Here is a 21,269-nt window from a genome sequence, read left to right as displayed (position 1 = left end):
CTTGACTTGGCCTTGTGTTTTGGATTGTTGTCATGTTTGAATGTCCAAATACGTCCCATGCGCAGTTTCCGGGCTGGTGATTGCAAATTTGCCTCCAGTATTTCCTGATAACGTGCTGCATTCATCTTTCCTTCAACTTTGACCAAGTTTCCTGTGCCTTTTGTAGCTCACACATCCCCAAAACATTAGCACTCCATCTCCATGCTTTACTGTAGGAATGGTGTTCCTTTCATCATAGGCCTTGTTGACCTTTCTCTAAATGTAACGTTTATGGTTGTGGCCAAAAAGTTAAATTTTAGTCTCATCACTCCAAATTACCTTATTTCAGAAGTTTGGAGGCCTATCCCTGTGCTGTTTTGCGTATTGTAGGCAAGATATTTTGTGGCATTTGTGCAGTAATGGCTTTCTTCTGGCAACTCGAACATGCAGCCCATTTTTCTTCCTTATTGTGCATTTTGAAACAGCCACACCGCTAGTTTTCAGAGAGTCCAGTATTTCAGCTGATGTTTGTGGGTTTTTCTTTGCATCTCGAACAGTTTTCCTGACAGTTGTGGACGAAATTTTTGTTGGCCTACCCGACCGTGATTTTGTTTTTACAGAACCGCTGATTTTCTGTTTGTTAATCACAATTTAAACTCTGTTGACTGACATTATCAATTCTTTGGATATCTTTTTGTATCCCTTTCCTGTTTAATACAGTTCAACTACCTTTTCCTGTAGATCCATTAACAATTCTTTTGCTTTCCCTGTGATTCACAATCCAGAAATTTCAGTGGCTGGATGAAAGATGTTTGTCTGTATCCCAGAAACTCCGTTTTTATGCACACATACTGATTCCAAGCAAACAGGTCATAGGTGAGGATGTTACCTTTAGTAGCCATTCAAACCCATTTGTGTCAACTTCTGTTCATGTTATCAGGCCAAAATCACCAGGGTATGTGAACTTTTGAACAGGGTCATTTGGATATTTTGGGTTTTCATTATGATTTAAAAAGAGAAAACACAGTAGTTTGACAATAAATGGCTTCACTCAACCAATAACCATGAGTGGAGAAAAAGTTTTGGTGTTATCATGCATATTCTCTGAAAAAAGGTCAAGAAAGCAAAAATTCTGCTGGGGTATGTAAACTTTTGAGAACAACTGTATATACAATATTGTGCAAAAGTTTTAGGCAGGTGTTGTAAAAATGCTGCAAAATAACAATGATTTAAATAATAGGTGTTCATAGTTTATTTCAATTAATTAGCAAAATGCAAAGTGAATGAACAAACCAGAAATTCAAATTAAATCAATATTTCCGACAATCACAGTTAGCCTTCAGTACCGCATCATTGAATCAGTAGTTCTAGGTACACTTGCACACAGTTTTTCAATGGAACTCTGCAGGGAGATTATTCCTAACATTTTGGAGAACTTACCAAAAATGCTAGGTGGATATAGGCTTGCGAAAATCCTTCTGTCTCTTCATGTAATCAAATCAGAAAGTTTTGAGATCAGGGCTCATTACTTTCTCAACTTCTTGTTATTCTTTATGCTGTAGATAGTTCTTAATGACATTGGCTGTATATTTGGGGTCTTTGTCTTGCTGCAGGATACATTAGCAGCCGATTGGATGCCTCCCTTATGTTATTGCATGATAGATGACTAACTGCCTGTATTTCTTAGCATTCAGAAGGCACCACTTGATGAAACTTAGCCCCAGACTTGCAAGGAACCTCCACCATACTCCACCATTGCCTGCAGATACTCCGTGTTGTACAGCTCTCCAGCCATTCGCAAGCAAATTGTCTTCTGTTCCAGCTAGTTATATCACATTTTGACTTATCAGTCTAGAGTACCAACTACCCTTTTTCGTTATCCTATTCCTATATTGATGTGCATAATTGCGTTGCTTGGCTTTGTTTCCATATTGAATGTATTGTTTTGGCCATGATTCCTAAATGGAGACCAATTCTGGCCAAACTTTTCCAATCAGTATGGTGAATTTGGGTCCCATTTGCTTGCTGACAATTCTGAGCTGATGGCAATGCTGGACATCTGATTTCAAATGGAATTTTATCAATTAACAAAAGGCAATGTAAATGAACAAGAGAGAAATTAAATAAAATCAATACTGGTGTGACTACCCCTTTTCCTTCAAACACACTTCAATTCAATTCCTCTAGGTGCACTTGCACAAGGTCCGCAGTTTTATTGTCATGTATATGGGCAACCCGTTAAACCAAACAGGTGATAATGATCACCATTTTCCAGGACGTCCACCTGACAGCACCATGGAGGACGTCTTCCTCCTCCTTACAGGGACAGGAAAAGCACACGAGAGGTTAAAAAGTTATGCCCCACCCCCTTTCCCTCAGTGTTTTTTCCTGTCCCTGCATGGAGGGACACACGAGAGACTTACCGGAGGAGCTCAGGGGATCGTGCGGCCAGTCCAAGCCTTCCCCTGTCAAGAGGTCCCGGGGCCGAAACTCTCCGAGGGGGAGTCCCTCTGCCCCAAAGGCCAGGAGCAGGACGACGCTCCTGGAGGGAGCCGTTCCTCCCTAGGGGAGGCTCTCGGCTCCAGCACGGACCGCCATACAGGCGATGGTCGGTTCCCCGTAGGCGGCTGGCCGAACGGGCACCGACGAAAGAATGGAGGCCGGGAGGCAGGAGAGAGGCCTCCGGCAGGCCGCCATATCGAGCGACGGCGGGGCCCCGTGGCAGGAGCAGCAGACCGCCGCGACAGGCCGGGGGGGCACCGACAGGAGGTCGGCACCGGGAGAAGAGCGACGGCTCCAACAAGGCGGGGGCCGCGCGCAGGGCCCGGCAGGAAGTGGAGAGGCGGCCTATCGCGAGAGGTCGCGCGTCACATCCGGTGACGTCACACGCCGGCCTTGAATCTCAGCGCGCGCCGTCGAGGTCCACAGAGCGTGCTACGGAGTCCACAGAGCGCGCTACAGCACAGCGCGCGCTTCAGAGGCTGTGGCGCACGCTTCAGAGGCCCACAGCGCACGCTTTGCAGGCCCACAGCGCTCTACAGAACCGCGCCAGGATGGAAGGAAATGCTCCAGCAGGTGGAGGGGTAAGTGCGCACAGCGCAGACCACCCTCCCCCATCCATCCCCACAACCCAGATCTAAGTAGAGCCCCTTCTGTATTATTAGAAGAAGGGAACCCCGGCTGAATCCCCCTCGGGGGTGAGGGACCCGGCCAAAGCCACCTCCAAATCAGTCCGATGCCCCGTATGCAGGGTAAAGCTGCCAGACACCTATAACAAGACCCTGTGCGGACCCTGTACCTCAAGGGTCATAGGCGAGGAACAGCCATCCCTCCTTGCCGAAATGAGATCGCTGATAAGGGAGGAAGTCCGGGCCTCTACAGCCAGCTGCGCTCGTCGTCAGTCCCCCAGCCCAGGGCCGAGTCGCAAACGTCCAAGGTGGGAGGCAGACCCAGAGTCGGAAGCAAGCCCTAGTGAGGAGTCTGACTTCCGGGACTCAGATCAGGAGGAAGAAGGTGAGATCCTGGGGGATAGACAGGATCAGAGCAGAAAGTACCTGTTCAGACTGGAGGACACTGACGAGTTGGTCCAGGCAGTCAGGAACACTATGCAAATAGAAGAAGTCTCTAAACCGCAGTCCAGACAGGACTTAATGTTTGGAGGACTAGTGGCCAGGAAACAGGTAGTGTTCCCCGTAAGTGAACACATCAAAGCGATGGTCCAGGAGGAGTGGAAGGAGGCAGAGCGTCGGTTGATACTCTCCCGAGACTTTAAAAATAGACTGCCTTTTGATCCCGAGGAAACCCGGGCATGGGAAGAAGTCCCTAAAATAGATGTCCCGGTCGCTAAGGGTACCAAAAAAACGGCCATCCCATTTGAAGACTCATCAGGTCTCCGAGACCCGATGGATAGGAAAGCGGACGTCTTGTTAAAGAGAGCATGGGAGACGTCAGCGGCTCTTATTAGAGCCAACATAGCAGCCACCTCGGTGGCCAGGTCTATGTTTTTGTGGATGGGGCAGTTGGAGGAAGGCCTTACCCCTAGATCAGAGATCCTAGCTTCTCTTCCTCTCATGAAATCGGCCACGGCGTTCCTATCGGATACGTCGGCCGAATCAGTAAGGTTTGCAGCCAGAAACTGCTCCCTCTCTAATGCGGCCCGAAGAGCAGTCTGGCTAAAATCCTGGTCGGGGGACAATGCTTCTAAAACTAAGCTATGCTCCATCCCTTTCTCGGGCCTGAGAGTATTCGGGCCAGCCCTAGATAACATTCTAGAGCTGGTGTCCGATAAAAATAAAGGTTTCCCAGAGGAAAAACCCAGGCGGCCCCAGCCCTTTCGGAGAGGCTCCTTTTCTAGGAGACAGACCGAATTCAGGGGTCGGGCAAGGTCCAATAGAAGCTCCTATAGGAGCTCCTTCAGCCAAGGTGGGAGGAACAAGAGTCACCCATTCACGTCAACATCAAGATCGAGGAGGCATTGACGCCATAGGTATTGGGGGAAGACTTCGCCACTTCGCAACAAACTGGTCCCGAGTCACCCACAATCAATGGGTCCTCAGAACCATCGCGGAAGGCTACAGCATAGAACTTTATTCTCCTCCCCCGAGAGATATATTACCCCCACCGTTGTCCTGGAGGACTCCGCAATGTGGACGGATCTACAGGACATGGTAGACTCAAAGGTCATAGTACCAGTTCCGCCCACAGAAAGAGGAAGAGGGCACTACTCTTCCCTGTTTTCAATCACAAAGCCATCGGGCGAGGCTCGTACCATCATAAACCTGAAACCGCTAAATGCCTGGGTCAGGTACAAAAGATTCCGGATGGAATCAATCCGATCCGCAATCCCCCTAATAGACAGGGACGCCGTCATGTGTACCCTAGACCTAAAAAAGTCTTACTACCAGGTCCCTATCCATCCCTCATCCCAGAGGTTACTAAGGTTCGCGGTCAGTTTACCGGCCCAGACCTGCCACTTCCAGTTCCAGTGTCTTCCATTTGGGTTGGCCTCAGCTCCCAGAATCTTTACAAAGCTGGTGATAGAAGTGGTGGCCTACCTGAGAGATCAGGGTATCGTGATCATCCCATATCTGGACGACTTCCTACTGGTGGCAAGATCCAAAGAAAAGCTCATTCGCGACACAAACCGAGCAATTACTGTAATGGAGTTCCTTGGCTGGGTGATCAATTGGGAGAAGTCGGACCTCAGACCAGAGACCAGAAAAGTATTTCTTGGAGTCCTTCTAGACTCAGCCGACAGAATATCCTGGCTACCCGAGCAGAAGCAGAGGACCATTCAAGCCAGAACCAGAGACCTGTTGAGACGTCAGTGCTCCATAAGAGAGGCAATGGAGGTCTTGGGCCTCATGACGGCCTGCATTCAGTGTGTCCGATGGGCCCAATTCCACTCGAGAGCATTACAGAAGGAGATCCTCGCGAGGTGGGACAGAAGTCAGGCATCGCTAGACAGACCCCTAAGGCTGCCAGAACGTGTAAGGGAGTCCCTTCGGTGGTGGACACAGTCCAGAAACCTTCAGATGGGCGTACTTTGGACAACCTCTCCATATGTGGTAGTCACCACAGACGCCAGCGCGTGGGGCTGGGGAGCCCACATAGAAGGGAAGATCTTCCAGGGGAGATGGCCAGTAGACATCAGGTCCAGATCCTCCAACTTCAGAGAGCTCTTCGCGGTCTGGGAAGCGTTGCGGAGAAACCAGTCGGTACTAAAGAATCGTCACGTCCGCATACTATCTGACAATATGACGACAGTGGCATTCCTGAAGCACCAGGGAGGACCCAGACATCAACCACTACAGGCCCTAGCGGGAAGGATATTCGCGTGGGCGGAGCAATCAGTCCAATCTGTGACCGCAGTACACCTAGAAGGCTCTCAGAACGAAGTTGCAGACTACTTGAGCAGACAACGGATCCACCCGACAGAGTGGGAACTGAACGAAGAGATCTTCGACCATCTGTCAGCGTTGGGGGACCCCCAGTATAGATCTTTTCGCAAGCCGAAAAAACTCGAAGGTCCCCAGATTCTATTCCCTGTATCCGACGGACCACCCGGAAGGCGTAGATGCTCTGAGCCAGACTTGGGGAGAATCCCTCGCTTATGCATTCCCACCACTAGCTCTCATACCGGCAGTGCTCAGGAAGATACGCGAAGACCACGCAAGAGTGATGCTGATCGTCCCATACTGGCCAAAGAGAAGCTGGTTTCCCCTTCTAGGAGCCATGGCAGTAGGAAACCCAGTCGAGCTACCCCTGTGGAAGGACATCATCCACCAGGGCCCGATCTACCACCCAAACCCAGCAAGACTCCACCTATCGGCCTGGATCCTGAGAGGGACATCCTAAAGGCAAAGGGATTGTCGGATCAGGTCATATCCACCCTACAGGCCCGTAGAAAGCCGGTGACATCCGCAATCTACCAAAAGATATGGAAAAGATTCTGTCTGGAAGGTGGCAGGTCCGATCTCGGGGCGGGCACCCCCGACCTCCCTAGTATACTAAATTTCCTGCAGGCAGGTTTTAATAAAGGCCTTAAGCCCAGCACTCTGAAAGTCCAGATTTCAGCCTTGAGCGCCTTCTTCGACTACCAGCTAGCTTCACATCCCTGGGTAATCAGATTTATAAGAGCCACGCAGCGCCTGCGCCCCACGATTAGGCAGCTCACCCCGCCTTGGGACCTGGGCCTGGTACTCAGGTTCCTCTGTACAGAACCCTACGCCCTCAGCGAGAAAATAACCATCCCTGCTCTCACTCGTAAAACGGCCTTCCTAGTAGCCATTACCACGGCCAAAAGAATAGGGGAGATCCAGGCCCTGTCCACTAAGGACCCATATCTTCAGATAAGAGATGACCGTATAATCCTAAGGTTAGATCCGGCATTTACCCCAAAGGTAGCCTCCGCAAAGAATCTAAACCAAGAGGTAGTGTTACCATCGTTCTGTGACAATCCCCGTAATAAAAAGGAACAGCGTCTTCACTCGCTGGACGTGAGGCGTGCAGTTCTAGACTATCTAGAGGCCACCAATAGCTGGCGCATCGACCCAAACTTGTTCATCATCCTTTTTGGGGGTAAAAATTAAAGGGAAAAGGCCTCTAAGGCGTCCATCGCGCGCTGGATTACCTCAGTAATCTCTGACGCCTACCAAGCCGAAGGCACCAGCCCGCCAGATTCCATAAAGGCCCACTCTACGAGGGCGGTATCGGCCTCATGGGCGGAACGGACGGGGGCCTCGGTTGATCAAATCTGTAGAGCAGCAACCTGGGCCACCCTTAATACATTCTGCAAGCACTACAAGCTTGATGTGTTATCTGGTCAACAGACCGCATTTGGGAGGAAAGTTCTCCAGGCGGTAATCCCACCCTGAGGAGGTGCTTTGGTACTCTCCATGGTGCTGTCAGGTGGACGTCCTGGAAAATGGGTATTAGACCTACCGGTAATGATGTTTCCAGGAGTCCATCCTGACAGCACGGGTAGTTCCCTCCCTGTTATGTTATACTATGTTATATTACGATATGTCATATGCTGTAAATATGATTGTTTTATTAAACTGTTACTAGCATCATCCACCTTGTGGTACTTGTTAAATCACTGAGGGAAAGGGGGTGGGACATGACCTTTTAACCTCTCGTGTGCTTTTCCTGTCCCTGTAAGGAGGAGGAGGACGTCCTCCATGGTGCTGTCAGGATGGACTCCTGGAAACATCATTACCGGTAGGTCTAATACCTATTTTCACATGTAGGTTTAAACACAGTCATTAATTAAAACAGAAACAGTCATGTACGAGGCTTAAAACTGTGTGAGGAATACCCAAACTGTACTAGAAAGGTGAGGTTTTGGAAGATGGGTTCATATTACAGATCATACACAGTAGCAAGACAGTACACAACAACAAAACATAAGGTATTTATAGCAAAGTCTCTCCCAGGCAAAAATTCTAAAGCAGTCTGAAGTTTAAGGATGTGCTGTTCAATCTCTTATAAAGGAACACCAATAAATAGGCAACATTTATGACCACATGCGAGTGCAGTGGTCAGCCCAGGAAACATAGTTCAATATTTGAATGGCACATCACGCCTTCCTTCTAAGATGTCCAACAGTGCCATCAACTAAGAACAGTGAGACCCAGCTACATCTATCTGCTATTCAGAAAAGTCTGACCAAAAGTGGTCTTCATGGAAGAAATGTGGCCTAAAGACCATATTTTTTTATATGGAAACAAGGCCAGGTGACTATGTACAAATTCATAGGAACTGGGTTGCAGAAAAATGGCAGCAGGTGCCATGGAATGATGAGTCAAAATGTGAAATTTTTGGCTGTAACAGAAGGCAGTTTGTTTACTGAAGGGCTGGAGAGTGAAACAATAATGAGTGTCTGCAAGCAACAGGGAAGCATGATGGAGGTTCCTTGCAAGTTTGGGGTCTAATTTCATTAAATGTTGTTGCAGATTTGGTCAGGATTAATTATATTCTCACTTTGGAGAATTACAGGCTGATGCTTATCCATTATGTGGTACCATCATGGAGGCATCTATTTGGCTCCAAATTTGTTCTGTAGCAGGACTACAACCTCAAACAACATAAAGCCAATGACATTGAAAGGCATAAAGAATATCAAGGAGTCTTGGAAGTGTTGATATGGTCCCACATAGCATTGATCTGAACATTACCGAGTCTGTCTGGAATTACATGAAGAGACAGAAGGATTTGCACAAACCATATTGCCACAGATCTTTGGTTAGTTCTTTAAGATGGTTGGAATAACATCCCTGCCGAGTTTCTTCAAAAACCATGTGCAAGTGTGCCTAGAAGATTTGATATACACACAGCATTATGATTTCTCCTCACCAGAACTGAGAGGTCTAAGCCAACCCATTATAAAACAAACTATACAGTTGTCACAGAGCAGACAGGAAGGTAGCATTCGTCTGACTGGTCCGATTCAACTCAATCGAACTTTGGGAATTGTGCAATGGTGATGTTAGGCTTCCATGCAGCTGCTCGGCAATGGAAACCCATGCCATGCGCCGTTTTTGTGCTGCTGGTAATGCTAGGTGAGGCATGTAGCTCTGCAGTTTTTCAGTCAGCAGATCATAGGTGACTTTATACACTGTGCTCAGTGCTTGTCGCTTCTGTTCTGTAACATTATATGGTCTGCCATTTCATGTGAGTGCTGTGATTCCTAAATATGACCACTTTACAAGATAGAAACTCTCAGATGTTCATGTAATATTTCAGAGGAAAGAAATTTCATGAATTGACTTGTGTAACAGTGGCATCCTTTTGTTTATGGTTTACTATTAGGTATACTAGGTATTTTGGTGAAAAAAAATGTAAATAGGGGAACAGTATGAGTTAAGACATGTAGCAATGTCACTGTGGAACATGCAGTAATTTCTATGACCAGCAGTGCATTTTCACAAAAATGTGAGCATCGCGGGTGAACACAAGACAAGATCTTGAGTTGTCCTTTTTTGTCAAATTGTGTAAAATTCAACTAGATAGCTGCTATTATGTCCACCATTACAGCTCCCAGGGTGGCGTCCTGCAGCTATCCTGAATGACAAATCTTCATAGACAAATTTCCATAGCACCATCATATTCTACTACAAGTACTTCTACTTCTCTGCAATAGGTCTTACAAGGTAATTTGTGTTTTACATACATATAAGGGCCAATATTATCCAATTGGCCTATTAGTCTATTTATAGAGCATAGGATAAAACCAAAATACTTATATAGAAGTCTTGCATGCCCGATAAAATGATACACGATTCAAAGCAATCTTATGAGGGGGAAGCTATTGTATATGTGCTGCATTACTTGGTAGATTTCACATTCTTGTTGGAGAGCAAAAGGGTGACTGACAAACCTTGTTCATTGTCATCTCGGCGTGTGTTCGAAATAAAATGATTCTTGACCAACATGACAGAATAGAATATCTGAAGGCCTAATTTTTGGAGACTTTCATAGATCTCTAGAACAGAAGGGCAGAGGTGCCGGCTGGGTGGGCAGCAGATTTTATTAAAGGGAATCTGTCACCCTTTTTTGAGATATCATATAATGATATCATTCAATTGTGTGTCATATTAGGATTCTCTTAGTACTTTGCTTCCCCCTGACCCCGCACCTTTCATGCATAAATACCTTTTTTTATATCGGTTCAGATGTATGTAAACTGCCGCTGTCCGGTCCGCTGGGCGGGGCTTATTACATACCTTATTAGCATGTTCAATGCTGCCGGTCATAAAGGTAATTGCTCAAAGATAGCAGCATTAATTTTCCCATAGAACACTGTTTTAAAATAGGGGAATTATATGCCTACATACCACTACAGTAGCAGTGAGGAACAGTCATGGATGGAACCAAACAGGCTCGCATAAACATGGATCATGGTTATTGCAAGTATCAATAGCAACATAACAAAACAGGTTATTCTTCATAAAATTTATTATTAGCCATTGAAATGTAAATTTCTATTACTAATACCACCCAGCTTCTACTCAATGAACCATGCCTGGACTGTCACCTGGAAAATTTCTCATGGTATGCCTGTTATGGGCCCGTTGGGTAAATAGGCTTTTATTAAAAATGTTTCTTTGTTGTGTCTTTATAAATTTGGAAAGAAATGCTGTTTTGTAAAGAGTTGGATAGAAAAAGTACGTTTGGCATATCTAGTAGAGATGAAGGCCTGCAGGCTCTTCTGACCCCAGTTCATCTGTTCTGTAGCCTCAAAAATTTGTTGAGCACGAATAAGTATAATTAGGTCCTAGCTGTAGTTTCCTTTGGCAACATCTGGGAACTGTTGATACAGCTTTTTTTTTACATTACTGTCCAAAAGTTTTAGGCAGGTGTGGATAAAATTCTTCTACGCAAGAATGCTTTCAGAAATAGAAGTGATAATTGATACTATTAACAACATGCAAAGTGAGTGAATAAAGAGAATAGTAAATCTTTGTCTTCAAAACAGCATCATTTATTCTAGGTTACACATGGGAGGGATGTTGATCCAAATATCTTAGAGAAAGATCCACAAATCTCTACCCATTTGGTATAATTTGCTACTCGTGTACCAGAGTGTAATGCTAAAAAAATCCCTGACTTTATAATAAATAATAATAAATTTTATTTCTATAGCACCGACATATTCCGCAACACTTTACATTTCGGAGGGGATTTGTACAGACAATAGACATTACAGCATAGCAATAATCACATAGATCATAACAGATACCAAGAGGAATGAGGGCCCTGCTCGCAAGCTTACAATCTATGAAGAAAATAAAGGGAGACACGAAAGGTGGGTGGTAACAGTTGCCCTGATTGTATGGACCAGCCATAATGTTAAGTGTGTAACAGTACAGACACAGAGGGCTAATGGATGCATAAAGCATGTGGGAGCATGATGCGGGGAACCTGGTTATGGTAAAACTTTTGACTGTGCCACACAGGGATAGATTAGGTTAATGTGTTGAGGCGATAGGCCAGTCTGAATAAATGCGTTTTCAGGGCACGCTTATAATTGTGGGGATTGGGGACTAATTGTATTGACCTGGGAAGTGCATTCCAAAGAATTGGCGCAGCACGTGTAAAGTCTTGGAGACGGGAGTGGGAGGTTCTGATTATTGAGGATGCTAACCTCAGGTCATCAGCAGAACGGAGGGTGCGGGTAGGGTGGTATACTGAAACAAGGGAGGAGATGTAGGGTGGTGCTGAGCCATGGAGGGCTTTGTGGGTGAGGGTAATAAGTTTATACTGAATTCTGGAGTGGATGGGTAGCCGTGTAATGACTGGCACAAGGTAGAGGCATCGGTGTAACGATTGGTGAGGAATATGATCCTGGCTGCAGCATTCAAGACATATTGGAGAGGGGAGAGTTTGGTAAGAGGGAGACTGATTAGAAGAGAGTTACAATAGTCGAGATGAGAATGAATAAGAGAAACAGTAAGAGATTTTACAGACTGAAAAGTAAAAAAAGGTCGAATTCTAGAAATGATTTTGAGGTGCAGATGACAAGAGCGAGCCAGTGATCGAATGTGGGGGGCAAAGGAAAGCTCGAAATCGAGTATGACCCCAAGACAGCGGGCATGTTGCTGGGGAGTAATAGTGGAGCCACACACAGAAATAGCAATGTCGGGTATGGGTACATTAGTAGAGGGAGGAAACGCAAGGAGTTCAGTTTCAGATATAGTGAGGACATGATGTTAGACACAGCGTTTAGACAATCGCCGGTGTTTTCTAGAAAGGCTGGCATGATGTCAGGAGAACAAGTGTATAATTGGGTGTCATCAGCATAGAGATGATACTTTGTACAAATGTAGCTAGAAGAGTTTATGCTGTGAAGGAAATGGGTGGTCCCACCAAATATAGATTTGATTTAGATTTCTGTTTTGTTCATTCACTTTGCTTTTTGTCAGTTGTTAAGAATAAACTCGTATTAACATTTGTATTTTTATCTGTAGTCAATTCTTATTCTCAGCATATAGTCTTGATAGATTATTATTTATTACCTACGACCCATGATGCCATTCTATGCAGCGCCCAACCATCTGGTTATGGGAATGTGTGACTGCTCTCATGTAGTTTCCATGTTAAAGAAGAAAAGTGGCGCATACTTCAGGACAGGGATGTGTGATTAATAATGGTGCACTGAGTAGGACTGCATGCTCTGCTGACCCCAGTTCATCTTAACACAACACTGATAATGTAAATGGCAACATACATACGTGGCCTCCGCCTCTATGACGAGCCAATTGTAGAAAGATTGTGGGTTTTCCCTCTTCCTTTTCGATAGATTCCAAGACACCGACCTATCAAAGCTTTGGAACCTGCACCCATCAGACAATCTCAACAAAAAGCTTTAATACGTCATACGTTTTTTAGAAAGGAAAATACCCCTTTATGTCTTTATCACAGCACTTGGCAGTGGTTCAATATGTCATTGTGGGACTTGAACCAGAAAAGATGGTGCACTGTCGATTTAATTTATTTTCCTTCCTGTTACCATTGCAGACATTTTTGTTTAAAACATGCAGCAACACTGACATTGGTAAAAGATATTTTTATGAAATCTCCATGTTTAGGCCCAACATAAAAAGATGGACTAAAGACATGGCAAGTATTAATGAGCTGTCATAGACAATGTAGGCAGGATCTTATTACTAGCAAAGGCTTACACAGGTACATAGGGATCTAATGATAGTTTGATGTGGTGTATCTGCAACCTTTTGCCTCTGGTCCTTTCCGTTGTCATTATTTTTGGCCCATGAGTAGTTAATTGTAGTTGAAGAACCATTTTTAAATAAACCATGAGAGAATTTTTGATATACAGGGTTCACTTTTGGAGATCTTCATACCTTTATAGAATACTTGACCTAGAAAATGAAATAAATTAAAAAATATAGTTGCTACTCAGAGTTTGTTTGCCTCCAGAATTTTCAGTTTGTTCCTGAATTTTGATTTCTACATTCTCTGTGTATTCCAGAGTAAATGTACTTTGAAAAGCCGGTTGGGAACCTTAAGGAGAGACCTGAGGGGAGTCTCATGTGGTCCCTGGTCAGATTTTCTACCTGCTCCCTTTTATTTGACAAGTCTCCATGTACACTCATGGGAGAGACCTATCCATCAACTGGAGCAGAACTGGGATAAGCCAGCATGGGACTGCATCAATATAGATGGGTCTCTCTCTATGGTCCTTAGCCATCTTTCTAAAAGGTGCATCCGGTGTCTGATTCATGCTGCCTATGGTTCAGGTTGCATAAATCTGATGAGAGCTTCCTTTTAATTGTGTTCCTGAGTTCCCCACAGAATCATAGCTAATCATTGCAGGTTCCTGCCGTGTGACGACCTGTGATCAACTAATCATCATCAACTGCTATTACAGTTGTTGAATGCAAAAAGACATCCACAGCTAGTTTCTCCATTTGACATTTGTTTTATATTGTAGTTCACAAAGAGTAACATTTTGCCATGATTTCGTTATCCGTTCTAATGTCTCATTCAATGAAAAAATCTATGCATTTTTTGCTGTATATTTGATTCATTTTCTCTTACTAAAGTTGACCGCATGTCAGAACTAATGAAATTGTATTTAGACGTTATGCAGCTGTGAAAAATCTATACAATAATAAAAGTTGTGACTGAAGTCTCGTAGGAGTCATGCACTATTAGCTATTGTTACATTCTTCAAGAAGTCCATTCACTTTCCCGCATTGTTACAAGAGCGTGAATAGAATAGTGAGGAAAACAGACAATATCTGCCGTGACCTGTGGTGCAGTTATGATCAGGGGTAAGTGGCTTACTACATGTTATTTCAGGCGGAAAGCAGTTCTCATCTGGTTTAACAAGAACAGTCATAAAAAGCCAGTCCCTAAAGTAACATTCAGGTAAGATTAAAACCAAACTCCAAACTCAACAGCAGCTGTAGGCAAGACCTTTCACCCATAAAATATATCACTTTCCTTTGTGATCCGGTCTTTAGAAGATCTTTGTGTACAGGGCTTTCACTCAAATTTAGTGAGTCATGTATGTAGTCATTGACCTCTCCCAATATTTTGCAGAATGAGTGGTGAGGTTTTTTTATTTTAGTCATATTTAATAATCTTTTGTACAACACTTTTTGTAAGGGAAGTTTTACCTTCCTTTGTGAAGGTGTTCAATCTGCAGGTAAAGTAATCTTCCATGTCAATTAGAACTTTTCCAAGGGAACAAGATTTACATACTTGTCTGCAGGTTCCCTCAGGCTCTCAGGGCTCGTTACTGTTGAGCGTATAAATCGGACATGTGATTTATGACCAGACAGCACACGAACAGAACACTGACCCATGTTATTCCAAAGGGCTGTTTGGAAGACTGATTTATCTCTAGATCTGGCTGTCTATGAGGAAAATGACCACAGCCTGCACTACTTTCTTCCGAGTCTCGGATGAGACTCGCCCATTTAAAAAAGAATCTGGTATCACACAGAACATCCACGTTTCATACAATTTTTATGGATACGTTTTCGTTGTTAACCAAGGGAGCTGTATTTTATCTTGTACATTTTTTGAATGTAGATGGAGATGTAAATTGATCCCACAAGGATGTCACATGAATGTAAAAAATGGTCAAATGGATGGCACATGTGTGAAAAGTAGATGGAAATTGACCTTGTTTTTGGGATGAAAGTCAAACGATTTTTTATACAAACAAACTTGTCTCTAGCCTAAAACATAAGGTACTTGGTTGCAATTGTAGAGCCAATCTCTGGTTCATGCTGCCCGTGGTTTGGTCATTGTGAATTTTCTGTCAGATTCCCTTTAAATGAATTAAGATGTGGGACATTTTTAACAATACAGATGCTGAAACTCCTTTTCTCCTGTTTGGATCTAAGACTATTACCTCTACTTTTTTTTTTTTTTTTTTATTGATGGCCTTGCCTTAGGATATATTTGATTTGTGAGTGTGCTACACTACCGCCGATTAGCTGCTACTGGTGCTGGCAGCAGATGTAGAAGTTTTTGGATGTTGCCAGAACCCAGCAGCTCAGTCATTTCTATAATCGACATGGCTGGGTACTGCAGGTCCACCCCTTCTTAAAATGAACATCATCCAAGGACATCTGACTGGCACAGTGAACAGCTGATCGTAAGGGGGTGTTGCCATCAATAAAAAAAAAATTGACAAATTCTTTAGCCTTCAACTGTGTGGATTAAAGCAGCCAAACTTAAACTGCACTTTAAAGCATATTCTATAATTGCCACCTTTTGATTATTTTATGGCAAAAAAAAGTAGTTTTATACTCATGATCATGTTATCATTAGATATTTACATAATTCTAAATTTAAAATCGCAGCATATACTGTATATTCAGCACCACTATTAGAATGACTGGCTCGCTGGCCAAAGATAATCCAATACCAATACCGGTGCTGTTCAGCCTAAGATCAAAATAAAAAGGAAATGATGTAAGTGCATATTAGATGGACCATGTGGTCTTTTCTGCCATCAGTCTTTTATGTTTATTTGTAGGCCGTACAACCATGTCACAGTGGCAAGGAAAGAATATTTCTGTCTGCAGATTATCACATACCTAATAGATAGCTGATGCTAGATCTGTCTCACCACTCATCTGTCGCACCACTCGGACCTCTACGAATACTCAGGGACATATGTCAAAGGGTTCCATGAAAAATGCGCACAGGAAAAAAGCCTGCAGACATGAATGCCGACAGGAAAATGTCCTACCTGGACAAAATAGCAGTTTATTAAAACTGTTTTTTAACCCCTTAACAACATCTTCTGTATAAGATAAGATAATCCTTTAATCCTCCCACCATGGGGAAATTCAGATATATAGATATGTATAGTGCATGCCGGAAACAGGTGCATGGAGCGGGCTCGCTGCTGGAATTTTTATCCCATTTTCCAGTACGCTATGTGGTACAATAAATGTCATTCAAAAGTTCAACTTGTCCCACATAAAATAATCCCTCATCTGTCAATGTGGACAGAAAAGTAATGGAAATGCAGAAATGGAAATTGGCCACAGCATGAAGGGGTCAGAGAGGTCTAAGGCAGTATTCACACACGGAGAATTGGTCACATGCCGTACTGCTGTAGCCATGCTCACATGCCAGTACAGCTATAGTCACATTGTGCACCGGCTCTGGAGTGATATAACATATTACAGATCTTGAGGGGGGGGGGTGATAAATGTCATTTTGTTCATGTAGGCAATTTTCCTGTGGGTATTCATGGCTGTTGGCTTTTTTCTGTGAGCATTTTTCTTTTGGCCATTTTTCTGGTCCACATGTCATAGTCTTTGGCATTGACAGAGATAGACAAGCTCTGGTCACACAATGAAAGAAACTGCCACTGTATTGAACTCCTCCTGGCCACAGTCTTGTAGCTAATGGAGTATGGAGACTTAAGTCCCCCATTTGGGTAATAGTAGGGGTTCAAGAGATGGGGCCTCACACTGCTTTAACAATTATGTAATTCTACCAGGTTAGAATACCCTTTTAGGGAGTAATATTAATAGATTTTTGCATTATATTGTCTTGTAACCCTAATCTTTTGGTAATAGGACCTTTATTGAGTTGCTAAAAACACAAGTGTCTCTCAACTTACAAGTTTAATTTGTTCCCGGATGACCATTGAGAATTGAAATATGGTCAGCTGAGGCCATTGTAACTTAATGGACCGCCACGTATGTAAAAAGCCGTATGCAACTATGTATAGTTTAATTTCTTTTCAGTGTTTATTTGTCTAACACAGGCACGTTTCCAACCCTACGATACAAGTTTCCGATTTCATGCTATAGAAAATATTTTTCTTTGTGTTTATTGAGAAGAGTGAAGTTTTCTCTTGAAATATGGAAATTGACATGGTATTTTTGGCCGTGACTATATTATTCTTTCCACTGTTTGGATCATGGCATGTTATGTGGCAGTCTTTTCTCCTTTGTGCCATCTTTTGTTGACACTGACTTGTAGCCAGGAACATTAAGCTTCATGTTGAAATTTCATGTAAAGGCAAACATCCACATGGAGTTCATCTTCCTGTTAAACATGGACATGTATTTAATACAACAATATTTTGCTTTTTTGAGCAATTCCAGGACAAATAAGGTACACTTTCTTCCAAGACAACTTTTTCCACTTTATCATAATGTTAATAGGACTTTTGTCCATGTAATGTCCAGTTTCAAGTAGACCTTTGAAGAGTATTTCCACCCTCAAGGATGGCAACATTTCTTTAGTAGACACATTTGGGTAGTTTGCTGCACTGTTTTTCTATTCTTTTATCTAGATAGAAGTTTGGCATTGTTCTAGGTTATTTTTTTAGATGTCTTTTATAAATTTTTTTTCAATGTAACATCCACCATTTCCTTAGTAAGCTTTACCTTTATTCAGGCTTCATACAAAGATATATTGATCCTGACATAGTAGGAAGTATCTTGTTTATGAGCAATTCCCAGTAAATTCATTTTTTTTTCCATTAAAGCTTTATAAACAGAATTGACAAGAATACTGAATTGGGCTATCACTGATCACATTTGTTATTCCATCCAGCACCTATGTTGTATACAAATGTATCTTGTATATCTAAAAGGGCAAGATTTCCTTCCACTTTGTGTTTCTTTATTATCCCAGGGTGATATCCAAGCGTAATCCTGGATTTAAACTCTAAAGTATTAAATACAACACCGGAATGTTATTTTGCCATTTACAAGTCCTCGGAGAGTTCGTTTGATCTGCACAAGCTTACGGACGTGCCTCCTTTAAGCCCCTTTAATTTCCTTTAGTAGTTTGAAATCTAGAACTGTTCATCCAGTTTTATGTGCCGTTCACTCTCTGTCAGGTATACATGTGATGTAATGTGAGATACTGGACCTGAAGTATTGTCATGAAAAGTACATGAAAGTTAATTGTTTAGCCATTTATCAGATTATTAACTCTTCTGTTACAATATGACATTTTTGTCTCTAAATAATGTCTTATTCGATAGGGAATTAAATGGCAATCTCAATAGTCATAGACAATGAAAATATAATAATATTTAGATAGTCATCTGTTTAATTCTGTTTTTTGTTGTTTTTTTTTTTTTTGCTTTCAATGTTTTTGGGTGCATACAATTGTAGCGTAAATGGGCCCCATATCAAATAGATTGCTGTCATTCTGCCGATTGTTTGGCTGACAGCTTTGTCTCCCAACTGCTCCATACACAGGAGCCCTCGCCCTGTTGAATTCTTTGGTGTATATCTTTATGAAAACTAAAGGATCAGCAGTCGTGAAGCCCCCTTACACAACAGACTGCCTGCAGAACCACCTATACCATTTAGACTATCCATTAAATGTTGTTAGCCTTATTGTTTGCTAACTACTCTGGAGCTAATGGATGAAACTGATTGATTTTAATGTTCTGAAGATCGAACACTATTTCTAATTTTATGGAATTGAGAGTGCTGGTGGAGGAAGAAAGATTTCCCAGCAATGGACCATGTTGTTTGTTATTGTTTTTTTTCCTCTACTTGTGCAATCTAGGAAAATATGTGGCCCTATTGCTCTAAGCAAGGGGTTCAGTAATTCATTATCGAAATGGTAATGGGAAAATAAAACCTGAATTCTGGCTTCTTTGTGGTAAAAAGATTACCTCTACGCGGGATAATTTTGATGGAAGAGAAGCTTTTGGGTAACGTATGTTCATAGAGATTTTTTCTTGACTATTGGCCCTTCTAAACAGGCCAGCAAACATCCGATGAAAAAGCACTCGCTCATTCATCATGTGCAATCAATTTTAAGCAGATTTTATAGTCCTCATCATCTGCAGTACATTGCCTAATGCGCTGCCTATACATGACATTCTTTTGGCACAGAATATTTACCGGCATGGATCGTGCCTTGTAAACCGAGACAACCAGTATTTTGCTCTGCACTGACATGGAGCAAGAACCCCAAAACCATTGTATTTGAATGATTGTTTTACTTTTGGAGATTTTTTTGGGTTTGGAAAAACATTCTTAATGGGGTATTCCCAATATGTTGTTTGTATAATAATAATATTAGCCAAAAACTCCAACTAGAAATGTAATATAGTTCAAGCTCGTTAAAAAGTCAGACATTGAGTTACTGATGGCATTATTGGGCAGACTTTCTTCTGGAGGAGAGCTAATCTGCACTCAACTAATATTTTATTCAGAATTTTTTAATGTTAAATTGCAGGGGAATATTTTTTTCTTGAATTTTTCCCTTCTTTAAGTTATTTCTAGCCAAGTGGATAGATAGAACTATCGGTACTGCCTCTGTTTATGTTTTACTATATTAAATTAAATGATAACTTTTTTGTATGTTGGAAAAAAAGTGTTTGCATTTTCTAATAATTATCTGATTGCCTAAAAAATATCCCCAAAAAAGAAATGTGATTTTATCAGTCAGTAAGGTGGCAGCCTCTTTCCGATATTCACGTTATAAAGCAGAGTGAACTTTATTTCACCTCTCTGGTACACAGCTGCTCAATGTGACCGTCAGCTTTGATCTGCATCATTGAAAGGACCGGGTCGCACAATGCCACTAACAACATTTTGGGTGTAGTGCTGCCAGATAAAACTTCACTGTGAAAAGCTGAAAATTCTTTATATTCCGCATTGTTTGCTTTCTCTAGGTCAGCCATTTAAACTAGACCCAAAGTCTGCCCATCGGAAGCTTAAGGTTTCTCATGACAACTTGACTGTGGAAAGAGACGAAACCTCCTCGAAAAAGAGCCACACACCAGAACGTTTCACAAGCCAAGGAAGTTATGGTGTAGCTGGCAATGTGTTCCTGGACAGTGGCCGCCATTACTGGGAAGTGGTTATAAGTGGAAGCACCTGGTATGTATTACGTGTCAGTCCCTGAGCTTATATCTGCTGGTTTTCCTTTCTTTTTACATGAAGAGTATACCATAATGAACCAGAAATAATATTTAAACAGTAACACAAGTAGGCCTATGTTTCCCTTAAGAATTTTATATACTTGAGTATCGATGTTTAGAGGAAATTGAAGATTTTAACATTCTCTATAAAAACTTTCTCAAATGGGTAATTTGCTTTTATTATCAGCCTTACCAAATTTCTGCATTTCAGGTTAAAATAAGGCCTTGGTTTAGTGACCACAATACTAAGCAATAATGAAAACCTACATTGGAATCCTGTGAATTTTATTTAGTATGTAAGGATTTCATGAAATAGCAGAATTACACTCTTTACACACTGCAATTTAGTATATATTTTTGTGAAATGGTGCAAACTGTAGCTTAGTTTATAATTTAAGCTACTCCACATGGTTCTGAAAGCATCCAGGATATACAAAGTTCTCCCAGATGCATGAAGGGGTTGAGCTGTATCAATGGGATCTAGTAGGGCCTAATTTGTGTTCGTTCTCTTGGTGAAAGGAAATCTATCATCAGAAAATGACTTGTTCTTTGAATACATATTTTTCGGATTATAAGATGCACCCCAAATTTTGAGGAGAAAAATAGGAGAATTTTTTTTTAATAAAATGGTGGTGCTTCTTATAATCCATGCGTCTTAATGCATACCGGGATGGTGGCTGCAGTGAAGCGGGGTCTCAGGGTAGCTGCTGGAGGAGGCAAGAGTAGAGCATTGCTGCAGGCCGCATGCTGGGATGAGGGGGTGTTTGGATGTGCGGCGCGCTAATGCACGTGTCCGGTGCTGCTGCTGCAGGTGTCTCCTGTGCTGCTGCGGGGGCTCAGCGCTGAGATCTCCATCTGCCCATGTGCTGCCCCCAGCGGGCTTTTTCCC

The 21,269-nt window shown here is 42.7% G+C and overlaps 1 protein-coding gene across 3 annotated transcripts in view; it reads left to right on the top strand.

Annotated features, from left to right (window-relative positions):
• The window catches only part of MID1 (midline 1), a 408,210-nt gene that overhangs the window by 382,179 nt on the left and 4,762 nt on the right, over positions 1-21,269 (top strand). For all 3 annotated transcript variants that reach the window (XM_073566001.1, XM_073565999.1, XM_073566000.1), the window contains exon 9: positions 20,132-20,339. In XM_073566001.1, coding sequence (XP_073422102.1) covers positions 20,132-20,339 — 208 coding nt within the window. The remainder of the gene's footprint in view (positions 1-20,131; positions 20,340-21,269) is intronic.

Source organism: Dendrobates tinctorius, unplaced genomic scaffold, assembly GCF_039654945.1.
Source record: "Dendrobates tinctorius isolate UK_male_01 unplaced genomic scaffold, ASM3965494v1 ptg000016l, whole genome shotgun sequence".
Classification (NCBI taxonomy): Eukaryota; Metazoa; Chordata; class Amphibia; order Anura; family Dendrobatidae; genus Dendrobates; species Dendrobates tinctorius.
This window is presented reverse-complemented; position numbering and strand designations above follow the sequence as displayed.